This window comes from Arvicanthis niloticus, chromosome 4 (genome assembly GCF_011762505.2).
Source record: "Arvicanthis niloticus isolate mArvNil1 chromosome 4, mArvNil1.pat.X, whole genome shotgun sequence".
Taxonomy (NCBI): Eukaryota; Metazoa; Chordata; class Mammalia; order Rodentia; family Muridae; genus Arvicanthis; species Arvicanthis niloticus.
In genome coordinates this window covers 122,508,917-122,526,748 of record NC_047661.1, presented here as the reverse complement: position 1 = coordinate 122,526,748, position 17,832 = coordinate 122,508,917, and the positions used below count along the sequence as shown (strand labels likewise).

At 36.3% G+C, this 17,832-nt stretch overlaps 1 protein-coding gene across 3 annotated transcripts in view; it reads left to right on the top strand.

Annotated features, from left to right (window-relative positions):
* The window catches only part of Spata1 (spermatogenesis associated 1), a 41,991-nt gene that overhangs the window by 13,434 nt on the left and 10,725 nt on the right, over positions 1-17,832 (top strand). For all 3 annotated transcript variants that reach the window (XM_076933350.1, XM_076933349.1, XM_034499828.2), the window contains exons 4-11: positions 408-525; positions 1,536-1,589; positions 1,680-1,899; positions 6,644-6,737; positions 7,274-7,349; positions 10,459-10,567; positions 11,203-11,328; positions 16,790-16,968. In XM_076933350.1, the coding sequence (XP_076789465.1) occupies positions 408-525; positions 1,536-1,589; positions 1,680-1,899; positions 6,644-6,737; positions 7,274-7,349; positions 10,459-10,567; positions 11,203-11,328; positions 16,790-16,968 (976 nt within the window). The remainder of the gene's footprint in view (positions 1-407; positions 526-1,535; positions 1,590-1,679; positions 1,900-6,643; positions 6,738-7,273; positions 7,350-10,458; positions 10,568-11,202; positions 11,329-16,789; positions 16,969-17,832) is intronic.

Here is a 17,832-nt window from a genome sequence, read left to right as displayed (position 1 = left end):
TGCTCCACAACTAAAAGTACTTACCACAAAACCCTAGCTACCTGAGTTCAATTCCACATAAAGGTGGAAGAGGAGAACCAACCCCACAAAGTTGTCTTCTGATCTCTATGCACAATGTTTTAATCATAAAACTTGAATGTAGATTTGCAAAACAACAAAAACATTTCCTTTTCAATACAAAAGACACTTGTAACCTGCATTCATTTGTACAGTTTTAAAAGATATATTGTTGATTATTTGTTTTGAAAAGTACTTACTGGAAACTATCAAAGTTCCAGGCTGTGTAGAAACATAAGATGTTAAATTATATTTAATACATTAAATTAGTATTTATATTTGAGATAGATGATTAAAGCTATTCATTAATATGTTTCAAATCTGTTTAAAACAATGTCATGGTATTTCAGAGTATCTCCTCAACTTACTTTACAAGCTCTGAGGGAGCGTCTTGGTGAATTTCTTGGTGTAGATGCTGTTGCAGAAAAATTTTTATTTCTGAAATGCATTGGAAATAATTTAGCTGTGGTAAGTTTTTTGCTTGTTTTTCCTTCTAAGTAAAGCCTGTATTATCAAATTACATTTGCCCTACTATGAGATAATTTAGAACAAATTCTAAAATGTTTGTAATATTTTATTTCCAACAAATATTTATTAACTTTTAACTGCATATAGAAATAAATAGGGAATTTGTCCTTAAAGTATATTTGGTGTAGTAGTGAAGGTGAATTATATAATATGAATAAATTGAATGTCATAGTTTATGTAGTAAAGAAAGTAAGATTTTCTGGTAGCAGAAGAGGGTAGATAGGGGACATTGAGGAAGAAATGATACTCAAGCTTAGATCATAAAAGATAATATTTGATGTTAAAAAAATGAAGAGTCAGAAAAGATTTCTGAGCAAAGAAAATGATCAGAGGAATAGAAAATTAGGCAACCAAGAAAAAATGAATGACTATATTTTGTTACATTAACTGTATCAAAAAGTGGGGCAGGCAGAGTTGAGAACCCATTATAAAGTACATTTTTAAAGATCTTGAATGCCAGAATACTTCATATTTTTTGAAGCCTTGCAAGTTTTGAGCAAAAGAATAACATAATTAGATCCTTTAATGAAAATTATTTTTCTTCATTGAGAAATAGAAGACATTATTGGCATAAATTCCATCCAGTTATACTATCTGAGAAAGTTACAGAATTCTTTATGCCTGTACCTCTTTGTCTATAAAGTACAGATGAGGTTCATATCAATCTAATGAAAGTGTGAAGATTAACTGAACTCATTTATGTAATACACACAGAATAGTACCACATACACACTGATGCCCATGCAAATAATAACCATAATTATTATTAGACATAGAATGTCAGTTATGTTTGGTTCAGTGAATAGAAGTAGGATTGGATTGTACCTTCTCTGTGATCTAGCCGTAGTTGCTTTTGTTGATATGCTGTATGTCTTCCATAGAACAGCACAGAAAAAATAATTGAAAAATAATATTGATGATTTAATTTTTTTCCTATGTATCAACTCTAGGTAAAGGAAAAGCAAGAATCAGAACTGAAACTCAAATCATTTGCTCCTCCATATGTATGTACTATGATCTTAAACTCACAGTAATTTTAAAATGTAAAGTGGATTTTGTTGGTTTTGACCTTTAAAAAATTTCCTGTCTTTTAGGCTCTTCAACCAGAATTATATTTGCTTCCTGTAATAGATCACTTAGGAAATGTTTATTCAGCATCAACAGTTACTTTAGATGAACAGCAGAGTATTAGTGATATTACAGAGATTAATGGAACAATCCACAGACCAGATAGTGTATCTTTGTCAAAGGATGAACCTGGAGATCCAAGTTTGTTGGAAAATACATGGAGAGACTTTACAAATCAGGAAGAAGGTAATTTCAACTAAAATGGGAAAGCCAAGAGTTTCTTATATATAATAACTTTGAGCAATCAAGCCTATATGCAAACTTTTGGGCAAATCTAACCTTACAAATACAGGCAAAGAAAGCTATAGTTCAAGTGGGGCCTTAAAATGGATAATTGGGAACAATAAAGCAATAAAATACTTTGAGATCTTCTGTCCTCTTCTGGCCTCCATAGACACTTGCATCCCCACACAGACAGACATAATTTAAAATAAAATAGATCTTTAAAGGCACACACAGAGGTAGATGGCACTTGAAGAAGGACACCTACGATTGACTCTGGTCGCCACATGAACATGTGTACACACACCCATACACACTGATGCACCTACATACACACATGCACACAAAGTGGCAAATAACCAAAATGCTTTAATTAAAATTAAGTTTATAGAAAGAAAAATGTCAGTTGAACATTTTCATCATATTCATAGACAAATAAGCTATTCAAGGGAAAAACAGGTATGGTAGATGCAAATGAGCTACGTCTCCCCCAAACTAACGACAGTAGCCATTACAGCTGCAGGATCTTGCTTTGTAAAATGATATTTATTGCTATCTCAATTTATTGTATACCAGATGATACTTAAAATACCACTTCCTGTAAAGTTAATCCTGGCTTTTTCATGCCTACTCTAACTCCCAAATAAAGACATGGAGACCCTATACTTATTACAAGCTCCTCATACTGTTTCTGAGCAGATACTGAGCTATTCTATCCTGTCTATGCTGCCTAACACCCAGCCACATGCCCCATTATTTGCCATCTTAGTCTTGTCCTGATTGCTCCTGCTCCATCAGTGTCCTCATGGCAACATCCCTGGTAACCTGCTCATGGAGAATGCTCATGGTGAAACTCCTTTCTGTCTGTCTGTCTGTCTGTCTGTCTGTCTCTCTCTCTCTCTCTCTCTCTCTCTTTCTCTCTCTCTTTCTCTCTCCCTCTCCCTCCTTCCCTTCCTCCCTCCTTCTCCCTCCTTTTCTCATTCTCCCTCTCTTCTCCTTCATTCCCATGTCTCTGAGATCCCCATTTGAGACCCGATCTGGGATTTGAAGTCCCAAATTGGCTGATCAGCTCTTTATTAACCAATCAGAGGTAATGAAAACCAATTTTTATACAACATTGAGATAGGAGATGCTTGATAGTGTAGATGTCTGGACTGCAATCAGATCTCTGAGCACTGTAATCAGCATCTGAATGAATACACAGTGTGCAAAATCATCCCCCATCAACTTTCTTTAATATTGTCTTCATTAATATTTAGTATTAACTGATGCCAATGAGATAGATACTCAGTGGGAATCCTTATCTTGGCGTGTATCTGCCATTCATGCTAATTCCCTTAAAAACTAAAGAAAAAAATTAAAAACACTCACAGTAAAATCCAGTATTTCTGAATGGCACAAGGTAGAGTGCCTAATATAGGTGCAATTGCTCTCCATGAACCTTGAAGTTGTGTAAGATTTCACATTCTATATAAAACTGCACAAACTTTTTGAAAACTTAATGGGAATGTTAGATTACACAGATTCCTCACAAATGTGGTTATTTTGCTTTTATTTATTTCTCTTTGTGTATGTGGGGGCAGAGAACAACTTGTAAGAATGGGTCCTCTGTTTTCACCATGCTGGTTCCAAGAGTTTAAACTCAAGTCTTCAGATTTGATGAGTGCCTTTAACTGCTGACTCTTTTTGCCAACACACATGTGGTTCTCAAACTGGGTTATGTTGGGGTCATGGGGCACACAAATAATGAGGAAAGGACCACCAAAGTCAGAAGTAAACCAAAAGCAACTTTATTCACTGCAGAAAAATGCTTCTAGCCACTTAGGGTCACGATCGGGCTTAGAGCTGGACCTTGAAAAGGCAAGAGTAGTCTCCTTTTGAAGCACAAACCCAAAAGCAGATGTTCAGGGGATAATAAAGAAGGAATTCGAAAACTAAGGGTTAGTTCTTGAGCCCAGGATGTGGTGGATAGCAAGATGTTGGTACAGGCTGAAGGCTATTCTAAAGGAAGGGATCTTATCTCAACCTTTATTTACCAGGCTCACACAGGTCAGGTGGTTTTACTGCAGCTGAAAAGAATGTAAGGCCTCAGGACAAGCAGTAAAATGGGGCAGCAGACCAATGCCTAGAAGTACTCTGGGTTCTTCAGGTTAATTTCTGGTGCTTTTTTAAAAACAAAAATTCCTGCAATTCAAATGAGGTGTTAGGGGCAGATGAGATGGCTCAGCAGTTAAGAACACTGACTGCTCTTTCAGAGGACCTGAGTTCAACTCCCAGGAACCACATGGTGGCTTACAGTCATCTGTAATGGGATCTGATGCCCTCTTCTGGTATATCTGAAGACAACTACAGTGTACTCATGTAAATAAAATCAATAAATCTTTAACAAACCACAGAAATAAACAAATGAGGTGTTAATGTATGCTAGTTCTTTAAAGTTCCAGAAACTAAAGTATGTATCAAGAATAAATGATTCTACTACTCAAAAGTAATTTATCAAATTTTGAATATATATATATATAACAAATCTTATTGATATTATGGTTTAAGTGTGAAACATTTCTTTAAAGACCATGTTTTAGAGATTATTGTCCCCAACTGCTGTTGCTATTTTTAGAAAGCTTGTGGAACCTTTGGGCCATTAGCCTATGGTGATGGGAGGTGGAATGTCATAGCTTGAATGTGGATGCCTTCCACAGATACATGTGTGAACACCTGTCCCCAGCTTGTGGCATTCTTTTAGGAAATTATGGAAGCTTGGTATGAGGCCTAGCAGTCAAACATAAAACCATTGGTGTAACAGAGCTTGATGTTTACATTTCGCCTCCACTTATACCACAAGCTCTTGACTTCCCAGTCATTTCCATGTAACAAGCAACTGCCACCTGCTCTTGCCTCAAGAGCACAAGTGTCCTCTACAACCATGAATGCTACCATGTCTTCCCAACCATGGACTGTGTATCTTGATATTTCTTCATTTAGAAGGTTTTGTCAATAAGCTGGTCTTGAGTAATAACCATCCACAGTTTTATGCTTAGCCAAATACCATTTTGAAAATTTTCAAGCTATATATTTTGAGTCATTGATTTTATTTGGATGAATCTTTGTAATTTATTGTCATAGCAAGGAATTCTCATTTGCCTTTCTTTTCATCCAACAAGGAATTTATAATTTTTATTGTTTAGGTTAGTATACAAAAAAATTTCTTGAAAATATTATATTAGTCTATTTTGTATAGAAAAAAATCTGAAATTGTTTCTTTCCTTCTGATTCACCCCATTCAGTCTTCTGAATGTGAATTATCTTCATTAGACAAACATGGCTGGTGAGAACATGCAAAGTGTATGTTTGGCTGGTGTATTTATTAAAGGAAGTCTTGTGCTCCAAAATCAAACTTAAAATGCTGATGTGAATACCTCCAGAATGCTTCCTTCATACAGTCATGATATGGATAGGACTTTCAGGATTTAGTTAACAAGGTCAATTGAGTCAAGCATTTTTTACCATTATAGTATAAGGAGAGACGATGAACATGTACCATGAACTTGTATTTCTGGAGAGGTAACTAAGGATTTTTAAGGACTCTGTGTACAAGCTAAAGAATTCAGTGGACAATAGAAGCCACCTGGAGTATTTAACAAGAGTGACATGATTGAATTTCAGTCCTAGAAACACATTTTGGGTAACAATAAGAAGAATATACTCTGGCACTACAGGCCTGATCTAGGAAAATAACAGTTGGGATTGGAATCAGATCTTGAAGTCAGGGATTTTTAAGGCTCAGAAAGTATGTTTCACCACTGTGGCACTTTAAAGAGGAAATGGGGAAGTCATAGCTGCTAAGGAATGCCAGGACTTGAGCTGTGTTTTATTAAGGCCCATGTTTATAGCACTGAACTAGAGGCATATTGAATCTTCACTGTTGGTAAAACTATTGCACACATTATTAGTACTCTGCACCTTCACTGCCATTTCTTTGCTTAAATTTCTCTTAACTTTGTTACAAACAACTCACAGTACAAATCTTAGTTTCAGAGTTACTCCTTTTCTGTGAATCTGGATATTTTCACAAAACATTCTTATCATTTTTCAAGAGTAAATATAGAAAAAGTTCTCGTTATGAAAACACATAGATATTACATGAGGCTGTGTATCATGCTTTGTATTGGTGGTAGGAATGACCAGTAGCTTATATTCCTATCAGAATGGACCCACAGGTCTACTAGATTTTGCATTGTCATTTCTTTGCTGGTTGAGGGTAGGTGAGCAGAGTAGGTTTTACTATTACTTTTAAGCAGCTATTATGTCTAACTTTGATTCATTTAATATTAATTAGATCATTTTGAAAACTCCTGTTTGCTTGACATTGCCAATATCAAGTGGGAAATGAGTGGTAGCAAAATTAAAATTAAAATCATACAACTTCAAATTGAAGAAAAGTTTTGGTTTGTTTATATGTCTTAGTGTTTTGCCTGCATATATGTGTAGCACATTCACGAAGTGTCCAAGGAGGCCAGAATAGTTCACTGAAGAATCTTTTATTCATACAAACTGAATTATATTGTAAAACTTATTCTGGAAAATATGAATTTGCATTTATAAAATTCATGAGATAAGGTTATAATGTATACATATGAAAACAATGCTTATTTTTACTGTTTTCTCAATATTTGAATTTTATTTGCCATTGCATGAACATAAACATCAGCTGAGGAAAGCCAATCTACACAAAATCACTTTGGAAATTCCAAGTTGCCAGGATCATTGGAAGAGTCAAATGATTATTTTGGGAACCTAAAAAGGTAATGAGTATAAATGTTGATTACATATATGCTATTCTGGAGTGTAAGGAAAAGAATGTATTTATACAATGGTTTATATTACAGTCTGTTCATATTAAGCAACAATTGTATAAGCAAGAGAATTATATTTACTAAAGAATTATATTTCTAATAATTTTTAATCTTATCATAGATCCATAGTGATGTCTTATTTTACTATTCATATTAAATGTAGTTTATGTTGACTATTAATTAGTTTGAAAGAAAACATATAGCTCATCTTGATTCTTTTTATATATAAAGCAGAGTCTTCCTATGATGCCCAGGCTGCTCCTAAATTCCTGGGCTCAAGCAGTCCTCTGCTTCAGCCGGGGAAAAAGTTCGGACCACTGATAGCCAAAAGTGCCCATCTTGCTTTGAGGCTAACATTAAACAGTTTTAAAGTTATATTTGTCTTTGTATAACATCAAAACAATCATTCATATATGAATAGTAGATACTAATACTCATGGAATCAAGTTTTAATATTTGTTTCAAATCTGTTATTTTCTTTTAAGTCCATTTCTTTGGAAAAATAATGATGAGGATGAGGAGGATGATAATACAACCATCAATAGAAGGCAAGCCAAAATGGTATGGTTAATAAAAATTTTACCTACATTTTTTAGGTAAACATTGCAACATAATATTGATAGAGAAATTAAAACTGAGCTCAGATTAAATATATAAGTTTTTATTTATAATGCCATAAATATTTTCTTATAATATCAGTATTGCCACTGGTGACTCAATTTTTGTTTGTGCTTTTGTGAAGAAATAATATGCCCAAATGAGTGGGATGACAACATTATCTACAGCCACCTTTTAGATCATTTTTAAAAAAATTTTCACTATTTTAAAGGTATTTAACCTTTAATTGTCAGTTTTAGTAGCTAGTTTGTAACTGAATATGCTGACAGATGTATTTCGTTGCATCAGCTCTTTGGAAGAGATTTCTTGAGTGAGTTGACAAGGTATATAGTATTAGTTGTTCTCACCAGTTCTCAGTTACTAGTGGTGTGGCTTTGGATGTGGTGTTTCATGTGACTAGCAAAAGTCTAAAGGAGCTAATGGACACTATATCACCAGTTTATTCTGAACAACTAATAGGACATGGAGACAGTTTTGTGAATATATGCAGTGTGAACTGAGGACATTATCAAGATGTTAGAAATACTACATTTAATATAGCCAACTATGAGTATCTATTACCAGGCACTAAGCATTTTGCACTTATTAACTTAATTCCCATTTCCCCTGCAAACAACAACAAAACTTTATGAAGTAGATATGATTATAAATCTTGATTGTTGATTTAACTGGATTAAAATATGCCTAGGAATTAGTAAGGAACATTTCTGGATGTGCCTGTGAGGGTGTTTCCAGAGAGAAAGGTAGAGAAAACCCAACCTAAAGGAAGATAGCATGCTCTAGCATGCGGAGGGATTGTACGGAACCCAAGGGGAGGAAGGGGGAGTCTACTCAGAGATATTCCTGTTCTGGTACCTGCCGGCCACGATGAAGCAGAGTTTGCTGGGCCATACAATCATGCTGCCATGTCGCTGTCTCATCAGAGGCATGCTAGTAAAAGAGAGAGAGCCAGCTATGGACTGAGATTTCTAAACCTAGAGCTGAAATCAGTCTTCAGAGATTATCAAATACAGGTATTTTCAATGGCTGAGTGGTTCTTCTCTGCTAACTTAACTCAGGGGAACTTTCATATTGGCATTGGCCCTCAAGAAATACCCCTTCTTTTAAAGCACTTTCTTCACTCTTCCAGAAACAATACCTGGTCATTATAACCATCTCAAGTCTCTTATATTTCCAGTTCCTGTTGAGGTTGGTCTATTGCTCTGTGTTGTAATACTAAATTCTACACAGGAAGGTCTAGACCTAAGAGTTACTTCTCAAGCTTTTGTTATGCAAACCTTGTTCCTTGATTTAAAACTATTAGTTAAATAAAATTGGCTACAGCCAGTTACTGGAGGGATTAGAAGTAGGTGGTTCTAAAGTGACTTGATTGGAGGAGGAGGAAGAGGAGGAAGAAGAGGAGGAAGAGGAAGAGGAGGAGGAAAAGGAAGAAGAACTTGAGAGAGAGCGAAATAGAGAGAGGAAGCAGTGGTGAGGGAAGAGGAAGCATGAGCACATGGCCAGGAGAAACAGCAAGTATCTAGGGTACACCACTTGGGAGGTAGCCAGGCCTACAGTCAGAGGAGTAGATTAGGGGTGACCCCTCAGTAATTGTCAAAGCCAAATAAAATAAATATAGTCTGAGTCTCATTTATTTGTAAGCTAGTTGGGGATAAGCTTAAATTGCTTACACTACAAATTTCTTGTTTTTAGACCCTCTCATTCAAATCTTTTTGCTCTTGATAGAGTCTTGCCTCTAAAATGCACCATAATTGACATTTCTATGGTATCTGTGTATAGAGTTATCTAATATAAAGTGCATCTAACTGCTCAAATGAGAGTTTCTGGCTACATGATTAGTTTACTCTTACAGTTGCAGGATTCTGTGATCTTATATATATCTCATAATATATATTATGAGATATATATTAGGATATATACATATACATATACATATATATATATACTGCCTTCCTTTTATGGTATTTGGAAAGATGTATGGAGAAATTCTAATTTCCATTATCTTGTAGAAACTTGATTCTATAACATACTCCAGAAAGAAAGCAAAATATGAATAATACTTGATTAATTTAAAAGTAGTAACTAGTAAATTAGAGAATTAAAAAAATAGCAGAATTGAAAACAATTTAAGATCTATAAAAATAATGAGAAAAACATCAACATGGCAAGGCTTGAATTAACAAGAACAGGTAAAACTAAGAAAATTGAGACCAGAGCCGACAAGTTGGCTCAGCAGGTTAGATGCTTGCATCAAGCCTGATGACACCAGGACCCACCTGATGGAAGGAGAGAACTGAGCTCTGCAAGTTGTCTTCTGACCTCCATGTGCATATACCACACACAAAACCAAGTGTATAAATACAAAAACAAGGAGGAAAAGGAGGAGGAGGAGAAAGAAGAATAGGAGTAGGAAGGAGAGGAAGAAGAATAGGGGGAGAAGGAGGAGGAAATATAAACATAAACATTGGATGTAAGGCATATATGATAAGATACAAAGTGATGTGCTAACATTTTGAGAATGCAATAGACTCATCAATTTTCTTGGCAAGTGTAAATTATCAAAATTAACTCAGGGAGAAAAACATCAGTAGCCATCTTAAAACTTTAAGAAGCTATTATACCCAGCTGCTAAGACTCTTGAAAAGAAACCACATTTGGAAGAAACATAATGAATTTTTTTTTCTTTTGGTTTTTTTCGAGACAGGGTTTTTCTGTATAGCCTTGGCTGTCCTGGAACTCACTCTGTAGACCAGGCTGGCCTCGAACTCGCCTGCCTCTGCCTCCCCAAGTGCTGGGATTAAAGGCGTGCGCCACCACCGCCTGGCTGATAATGAATTTTTAAAGCTTTTGTTTCTACTGTCTTCCTAAAATTTCTAAGCATTAGTGAAATGGAGAGGTGAGACATAAGAAATATCTATGGCTGTAAGTGTAAAACCAGGAGCTCATGATTATCTGGTAAAGGGCATTGCGGGTGTGATTAGCAGACGCTTGTGAACAGACCAGAAGAGGCTTCATCCCGTCAGCGTCTGTTCACTTTCATGCTTGCTTACAGGTGTGTCACAGGGAGCACATCGCACTACCAGATCTGATTGACTTTCCTTCATTTCCTTCTCAAAGAGTTTCTTCAAGATTAACTGATACCTCTTTATTAAAAATTGAGAGTAAGTATTTGTGACATCATGAGTCAAGATATTTCTGTGTGAGGCAAAGTTAACTAGGTTAATAAGGAATTATTGTTTAATGGCCCAAAAGTTTCAGCTCATGAATACCTTTTCAAGTTATGGAGATGGATGGTGGGGATGGTTATATAACACTGCAAGTAAATTAACGCAACTTAATTGTACACTGAAAAAAGTTGAATGGAAAATTTTGTTATACATATTTTACTATAACAAAAAGCTACATTATATTAATTTTATGTTGGTTACAGTATTATATTAATATGAGCTAGTCATTAATATTTCATTCTCAAACATGCATTTTCCATGTAAGATATAAGTACAGTAACTTTGGGCCCCAAATAAATAAACTAAAAAAATCAAAAGTAACTTAAACCTGACTACCTAGTTTCACACATGTATGTAAATGTCAAAGAAATATGCTGTTTTATAAATCCATGTAAATCAAAATGTCTCCTCCATTTTCTCAATAGTGGTAAGAACAGAAAGAAAAACATGTTTTGAGTATATTTTATTCTTCTTGTTTGCATGCTTTTGGGTTTTTAATTGTGTCTTTTGGGATATGAAATAACTTTTAGCTTTTCAGAATTGATAACTGTGGGTTATAATCTCTCTAGGAGAGAAGATTATTGAACAAATGAAACAAGTAAAGGAAGAACGGAAATATCTGGAAAATATTAGAGAAGAACTAATAAAAAAGGTTGAAAAGCTATTTGAGCAAAATAAATCAAAACGACATCATGGTAAAGTTTATTATCCAGATTTTGTAACTATAAATGAAATTAATCCTAAGTTCTACAAGTTGATACTTACAGCATTAACAATAGAGTTAATAATTAATATTTGTTTCACTTGCTACAGTTTAATACATGGTTAAAATATGTTCAATATAGAAAACATAGTCATTCAACTTTTATACAATAAACATTTTGCATAAGGCTTTGTAAATTAAAATTCAAATATTTTTTGCCACCAAAACTTATTTTGACTTAATTCTTTCACTCATTTATTAAATATGTATTTCTGTGGTTAGCAGATGTAGGCAGTGTTGTAAGGCTGAGGAGATACTAATAGGCAAACACAGTCTTCTTAGGGTCCAATGGGGAAGTGAGAACTAAGTTAAGCACAAATGATACTTCTTGTTTGGTGCTACTATAAAGGAATTGCACAATTGTGTGGTAGGAATTCAAAGGAAGAACACCTAAATTGGATGGAAAAAAATCAAGAAAGCTTTCCAGAAAGAGTTGGCTACAACAGGATCTAGATGTGCTTCTCTTCCCTCGTCATCAGTGATCTTTTCTCTACCTTGTCCCCCTCCCGACTCATTTCTTCTCAGCTCACTGCTTCTTTCCTAAGGTCATTCAGGACCTTATATCACGGACTTTAGGAGCTGTCTTTGAATCTTTGAGCTGCCCTGGGAGCTTAACTGTGGGATGTGTTATGTATGTGCCTCTGCTTTTCTGATGGGGATAAATGAAGGAACTTAGGAAGAAAAAATCATTTTCTTGCAATATAACCAGGAGGAGTATGGTTAGGACTAGTAGGAATGAATGAAATGTAAGCCAGAGTGAAGAAGGTATTAGACGATTGTAGCTTTTATTTGCCGGGTATAATCATTATCTTGGAGGCTTACTGCATCTGTCTGCTAACCTAAGCCTGGAAGCTCCTAGTCTCCGTATAATCTTATCTAGGCCTAGAAGGCTTTCAGCCTCTGAGACTTACAGCTGAATATGCTCACTCTTTCTAGCTCTGTCTGAACTCTGGGTGGCTAGTCACCTCAGCGGTTCTGGCTCAAAACTCCTCTCCACACTGTCTGGTTCAAATTGGCTTTTTTCAACTTCTGACTGGATTGCTCTGCTCAGCCTCATACTAACTTTGTCAATATGTTCTAATCTTCTGGCTTGTCATTCCCTGAATTGTTCTGTCTTTACCTGTGTTTAGCTTGTTCTCTTCAACCTCTCTCTGTAAAACTCCCAATAAAACCTGCCTCTGTATTCTATAAACTGAATTTTCATAAACTCAACTGCCTTAATCAACTTCACTGACTTAATCAAATTTACTACAACTCAGAGATCTGCATCCTTCCGTCTCCTGAGTGCTGGATTAAAGGTATATACCACCTCTCCTGGACCTAAACTTTCTCTTACCTGAAACTTGTTCTATACCATGCTCGCCTTGAACTCAGAGATCTGCTTGGCCTCTGTCTCCTGGATTAAAGGTATGTCTATATTCCAGCCACAGCATACAGACCTACATGGTCTTGAGATGTGTGTGATCTCTTGGCAGACCAACCATATTCTGAATTAAAATTCCTCTACAGATAATGGTTGAGAAATGTTAAATGATTTGAGAGGCCTTCATTTTGGGTTGCATTTGAGGATTATGAAGAAAAAGCCATATGTGGGATTAATTTATTCTAGAATTCTTGATTTATAGCAAAATACTCAACAGCACAAAAGATAGCTTGAATGTCATGGACTTCATAAGCTCTGAAGAACATGTTTAAGAATATTGAATTGTTACCTTAGAAGTAACAGCAGTGACTCAGCCTTGAGTAGTATAGGAGGAGTCTAATAAACACTGGAGTAGAAGTCACAGAGCCTAGATTCCAAACTAAGTCAGTCTTTCACTTAGGCAAGGTTTTCCTTTTTCTTGGACTTATTACTCTTTCTGTATCTAAAATGGAAATTATTAGTCACTTATTACTTCAAAAGTAATGTACATACACACACACACACACACACACACACACAGAGAGAGAGAGAGAGACAGACAGACAGACAGACAGACAGACAGACAGAGAACACCTAGGGCTTTGCAGTAAAACTGTCATGTTTTTAAGACCCAGTACTGTAAAAATATTTTTTTAAATGAAGATGATAGTTACCATTGTGTGGAGTAAGGTTTACTGGGACAGAAGGACAGCTCAGAAGATACTGCAGTTTTCAAAAAGATGCCAGTACTGAGTGGAGCTAGCAACAGATCTAGTGTTACAGGGATCTTCATCTGTGGGGCTATGTTGGCTGTGGTCCAGTATACATTGCTGAGAATGGATAGCAGGGCTTGGAGAGACAGCCAAGTACTGAGCTGGAGTTCCATGCAGCTGTATGACTGTTATGACTGTCATCAAACTATCTTAAACGTAGGAGTTTTCATTATGTTTTCAGTTCTATGATAATCTCAAAGAAATAAAGACAGGGCAACCTGGTGGCATACCGCCAAGCAGACTGTTTCTACTTAGACTTTCCTTAGTACTGAAATAATTGACTTTTCTCAGCCAAGGGCCTCAGGTTTGAGAAATTGCCTGTATTCATTACCTTTTTCATTGCTGTGACACAATTCCTGATCGAAGCAACCTGAAAGGGAAGATGGAACTTTGCCTCATGTTTAAGAAGGGGTAAATTCCATTCCAGTGCAGAAGGCCTGTGGAGAGAACATCAGATAACTGGTCCAGGCAGGAGCAGAGAGGTGGATGCTGGTGTCCTGCTGGCTGTCTCTCCCATCCCTTCTTTTTATTCATTTAGGGATCCCAACCCATGGTCTGCTACCACTCACATTCAGGATAGCTCTTCTATTCTCAATTAGTCCTCACTGGACACCCTCAAAGATACATGCAGAGGTGTGTCACAGGTGATTCCAAATCAGCTGATGATGATTATCTACCATGCTATGCTATAGAACATAAGGGAAATGTTTAGAGTAACTTTAATAAATTGTTAATGTGAATCAGCTGATTCCACAAAACAAATTGATATGGTGGTTGAATCAATGAAGCAGCCTTAGAATTTATCATTATCATATATATATGTATTGTGCTATTTTTAATTTTTTAAAAAGTTTTTATTTATGTGTGTGCACATACAGCTATATGAAAATATATGGGTACTTGTACAAATTAGAAAATGACATCAGATCCCCTGGAACTAAGAGGTAGTTATGAATTTCCTGATATGGGTGCTGGGAACTGAATTTAGATCCTCTGAGCTTTCTCTATGGCCTCAATACTTTTAATAAAGATTTTTCAGACACATTTAAACATAGTAGAACTTATGACCTGTGTCCTTTATAGTAAGGATGAATTCTATTGGCTGATAAACAGAGCTCAGGGCTAGGCCTCAGAGGAAGGATCTGTGTTAAGCATAAGAATAGATTCTATTGGTGAAGTATTTAAAACACATGGTGCCTTTTTCATATGGATGTGTTCTATTCATTGCAGGACTAGGGCCTAAATAATACTCAGGATATTGGGGGATCCAGGTGGAGGCTAGCTACTAATAGAACAGCAAAGAATCACCTGGTTGATCACTTACCATTCTGACATTCCAGGTGGCTAGATGTCATTCATTTTCCTATTGTTGATGAAAATTGTCCCATGTGATTGACAATCCTGGCTTGTCCAATGCTTATTCTAAGTTGTGCATCCTACATCCATTACCTTCCCAAAAGGAAGGAAAGTGAGCATAGTGAGGAGATGCTGGACCAAAGCAGGACTAAAACCCTGCAGTGCAAACTCCAAATCCTGTAACTCTATGTCTGATGTCAAAGGACTTAGATGGCTCTTCGGATCCTCACCTCATCTCAGCCTTGTTGACTGCAATACACTTCTCTCTCTTAGGCTATTTCTACTCCTTGTTTGTAGCTCTCAGCAGACATCCCAGGGCTCTGGCATTTCCAAAATCTTGGGGTTCAATACAATCCAGGCTTCATTCACTTTCACAGCTTCACACAAATGGCCTCTCTGGTCTTCCATAAAGTGAGTCCCCTGCTACACATCTGGCCTCAGCAGTGTTCCTTAACCATAGAGGAAGATTCCCTAACCCTTTTATTCCTGTGTCCTTGATTCTATAACCAGAACCTCGTGGATGAAGCTGCCATGGTCTTGCTTGAGTCCAAAGCTGGCCCCTTAATTACATCTGCATAAACTTCCCTTTGTAGTTGCTTTTCAGTCTGAGGCAATCCTTTGGGCCTTTTTCGTTCACAGGTTACAGAATTAGTTGAAGGGACTCTTCCTTATTATTCCATTTATATGCATTTAATATCAGGCCTTTCTTTAAGCTTCCCATTTCTTGAGCACAGGACTTGTCTCAAGCATTAATTTCCTTGTACTACTTTTCTCCTCAGACTTACATTTTATTTTCTTTTTTGCCTAGCTTACTGTTTTTATCGTAGATCTGTATGAGTGGTTACTGGTTACTAATAACCACCTGACACAGTCTTGAAATATCTGCTGCCAGTCATAGTAGTCCCAAACTCTTCAATTTACCCTCAGGGAGATGCTTAGGAGAAAGGCAAAAAGCTACTTTCTTTGCCCAAAAATTACAATAATTGTCTCTAGCCCAGTTGCTAATTTTGTCGCCCCCTCCCCCAAACATTGAGCTGGGCCTCCAATGTCCACATTGCTTTCAGTACTACCACCTTCCAGGTTCTTCCTAGGATGGTCCATTAAACTCCTGCTTATAGTATTAAACCACTTTCTTAATCCAAATTCCTAACTAATGTCAGCATTCTTCCAACAGGCAACATGCTAAGGTTTGTCACAGCAACACCCTAGTCCCTAGTACCAACTTCTGTCTTAGGTTATGACCAAGGCAACTTATAACAACAAAACAAAACAAAAACAAAACAAAACAAAACAAACAAACAAAAAAAAAAAACATTTAACTGGTGGTTTGCTTATAGTTTCAGAGGGTTATTAGTCCATGATCATCATGGTGGGAAACATGGCAGCAAGCAGGGAGGTATGGCACTTGGAGCAGTACCTGAGGGCTTACATCTGATACACACAGCAGGAGAGAAACTGAGCATAGCATGGGCTTTTGAACCTTTCAAGTCTACCCCCACCCCTATCTCCAGAGATACATCTCCCAACAAGGCCACACTTCCTAATCCTTCTCAATGAGTTCTACTAGCTTTGTGTCAAGCATTCAGATATATGAGCCTATAGGGGTCCTTCTCATTCAAACCAACACACTAATCATGTTATTAACTAGCAAATGTTTCTCTCAGCGCTAAAGTATTTAATAAGTCTATAAGAGAAAAAAAAGGAGAGAAGGAAAAGGCTTTTAATTGGTTGCTTCTTGCTTTTTTGTTGATTTGTTGTTGTTGTTGTTGTTGTTGTTAAACTCTAGGGTCCTTCCTACCTTAAAAGTTTAATCTTTTAACAGTAACAACCTATAACTTTTGTAGTTTGTGTTTTGTTTGTAGCCTCTGATAGCTGGAAGAAAAAATACTTTGACACCAAGAAAGTCACAGCATCATTGGAGGAAGTTTTAACAAAACTTCGAGAAGATTTGGAACTTTACTATAAAAAACTGCTCATGCAGCTTGAAGCCAGGGAGATCAAGATGCGGCCAAGGAATCTGGCAAACATCTCAGATTCTAAGGTGCTGTGTAGACTGTGCCCTCTGCCACTAGAAAAGTCCTATCCTGGAAGTAGGATCATATGGTTCTACAATAGGAGAGAAACCTGGCCCAGAGTTATGCAATATAGAAATCTTTCCTTTATCTTGGTGGAGGGCAACTAGGCAGAACTCTGAATCAGTAACAATTACCAAGGAATACTCTGGCTGCCTTAGGCAAATTAACATTACAAAGAGATAAATAAATAACTAGATAACTAGATAAATAACTGATAACTAGAGTAAGGTGCTAACTGAGCCCACTATAGTCCGGTGGTGAGAAGGCTTTCAGCACCCACAGAACTTAGAATATTCTAAAGAACTTTTTAAATTATATGAAATTTTGATCAAATCATTTTTTGAGATAGTCTTGAATCTTACACCACAGACAAGATTATCCTCTATTGTATAATTCTACCACATAATTTAATAGGCAAAAATAAATGAATAAACCCAGGAGCCATTTAACACTTTGCTTTTTGTTAGACTGATCTCACATATCCAAAAGATATAAAAATGTTAATTACGATAATGACTTCATTGTAGACATGATGAAATAATGAATGTTTACTATTTTAGGTAAATTTAATATAAAAAACCCAGCTAGGCTAAAATAATTACTTATCATATTAGTTTATACTATTTTTAGCATAGTTAATACTTTTTCTTACAGCTTTATTGGTTCAACATAAGAATCTATTTTGCAAAGGAAGTTTAAAATTTTTTGTTTGTTTTGCTTTTTGAGACAGTATTTCTTGTGTAGCCTTGGCTGTGCTGGAATTCACTCTGTAGACTAGGCTGGCATTGAATTTAGAGCTCTGCCTGCCTCTGCCTCCCAAGCATGAGTAT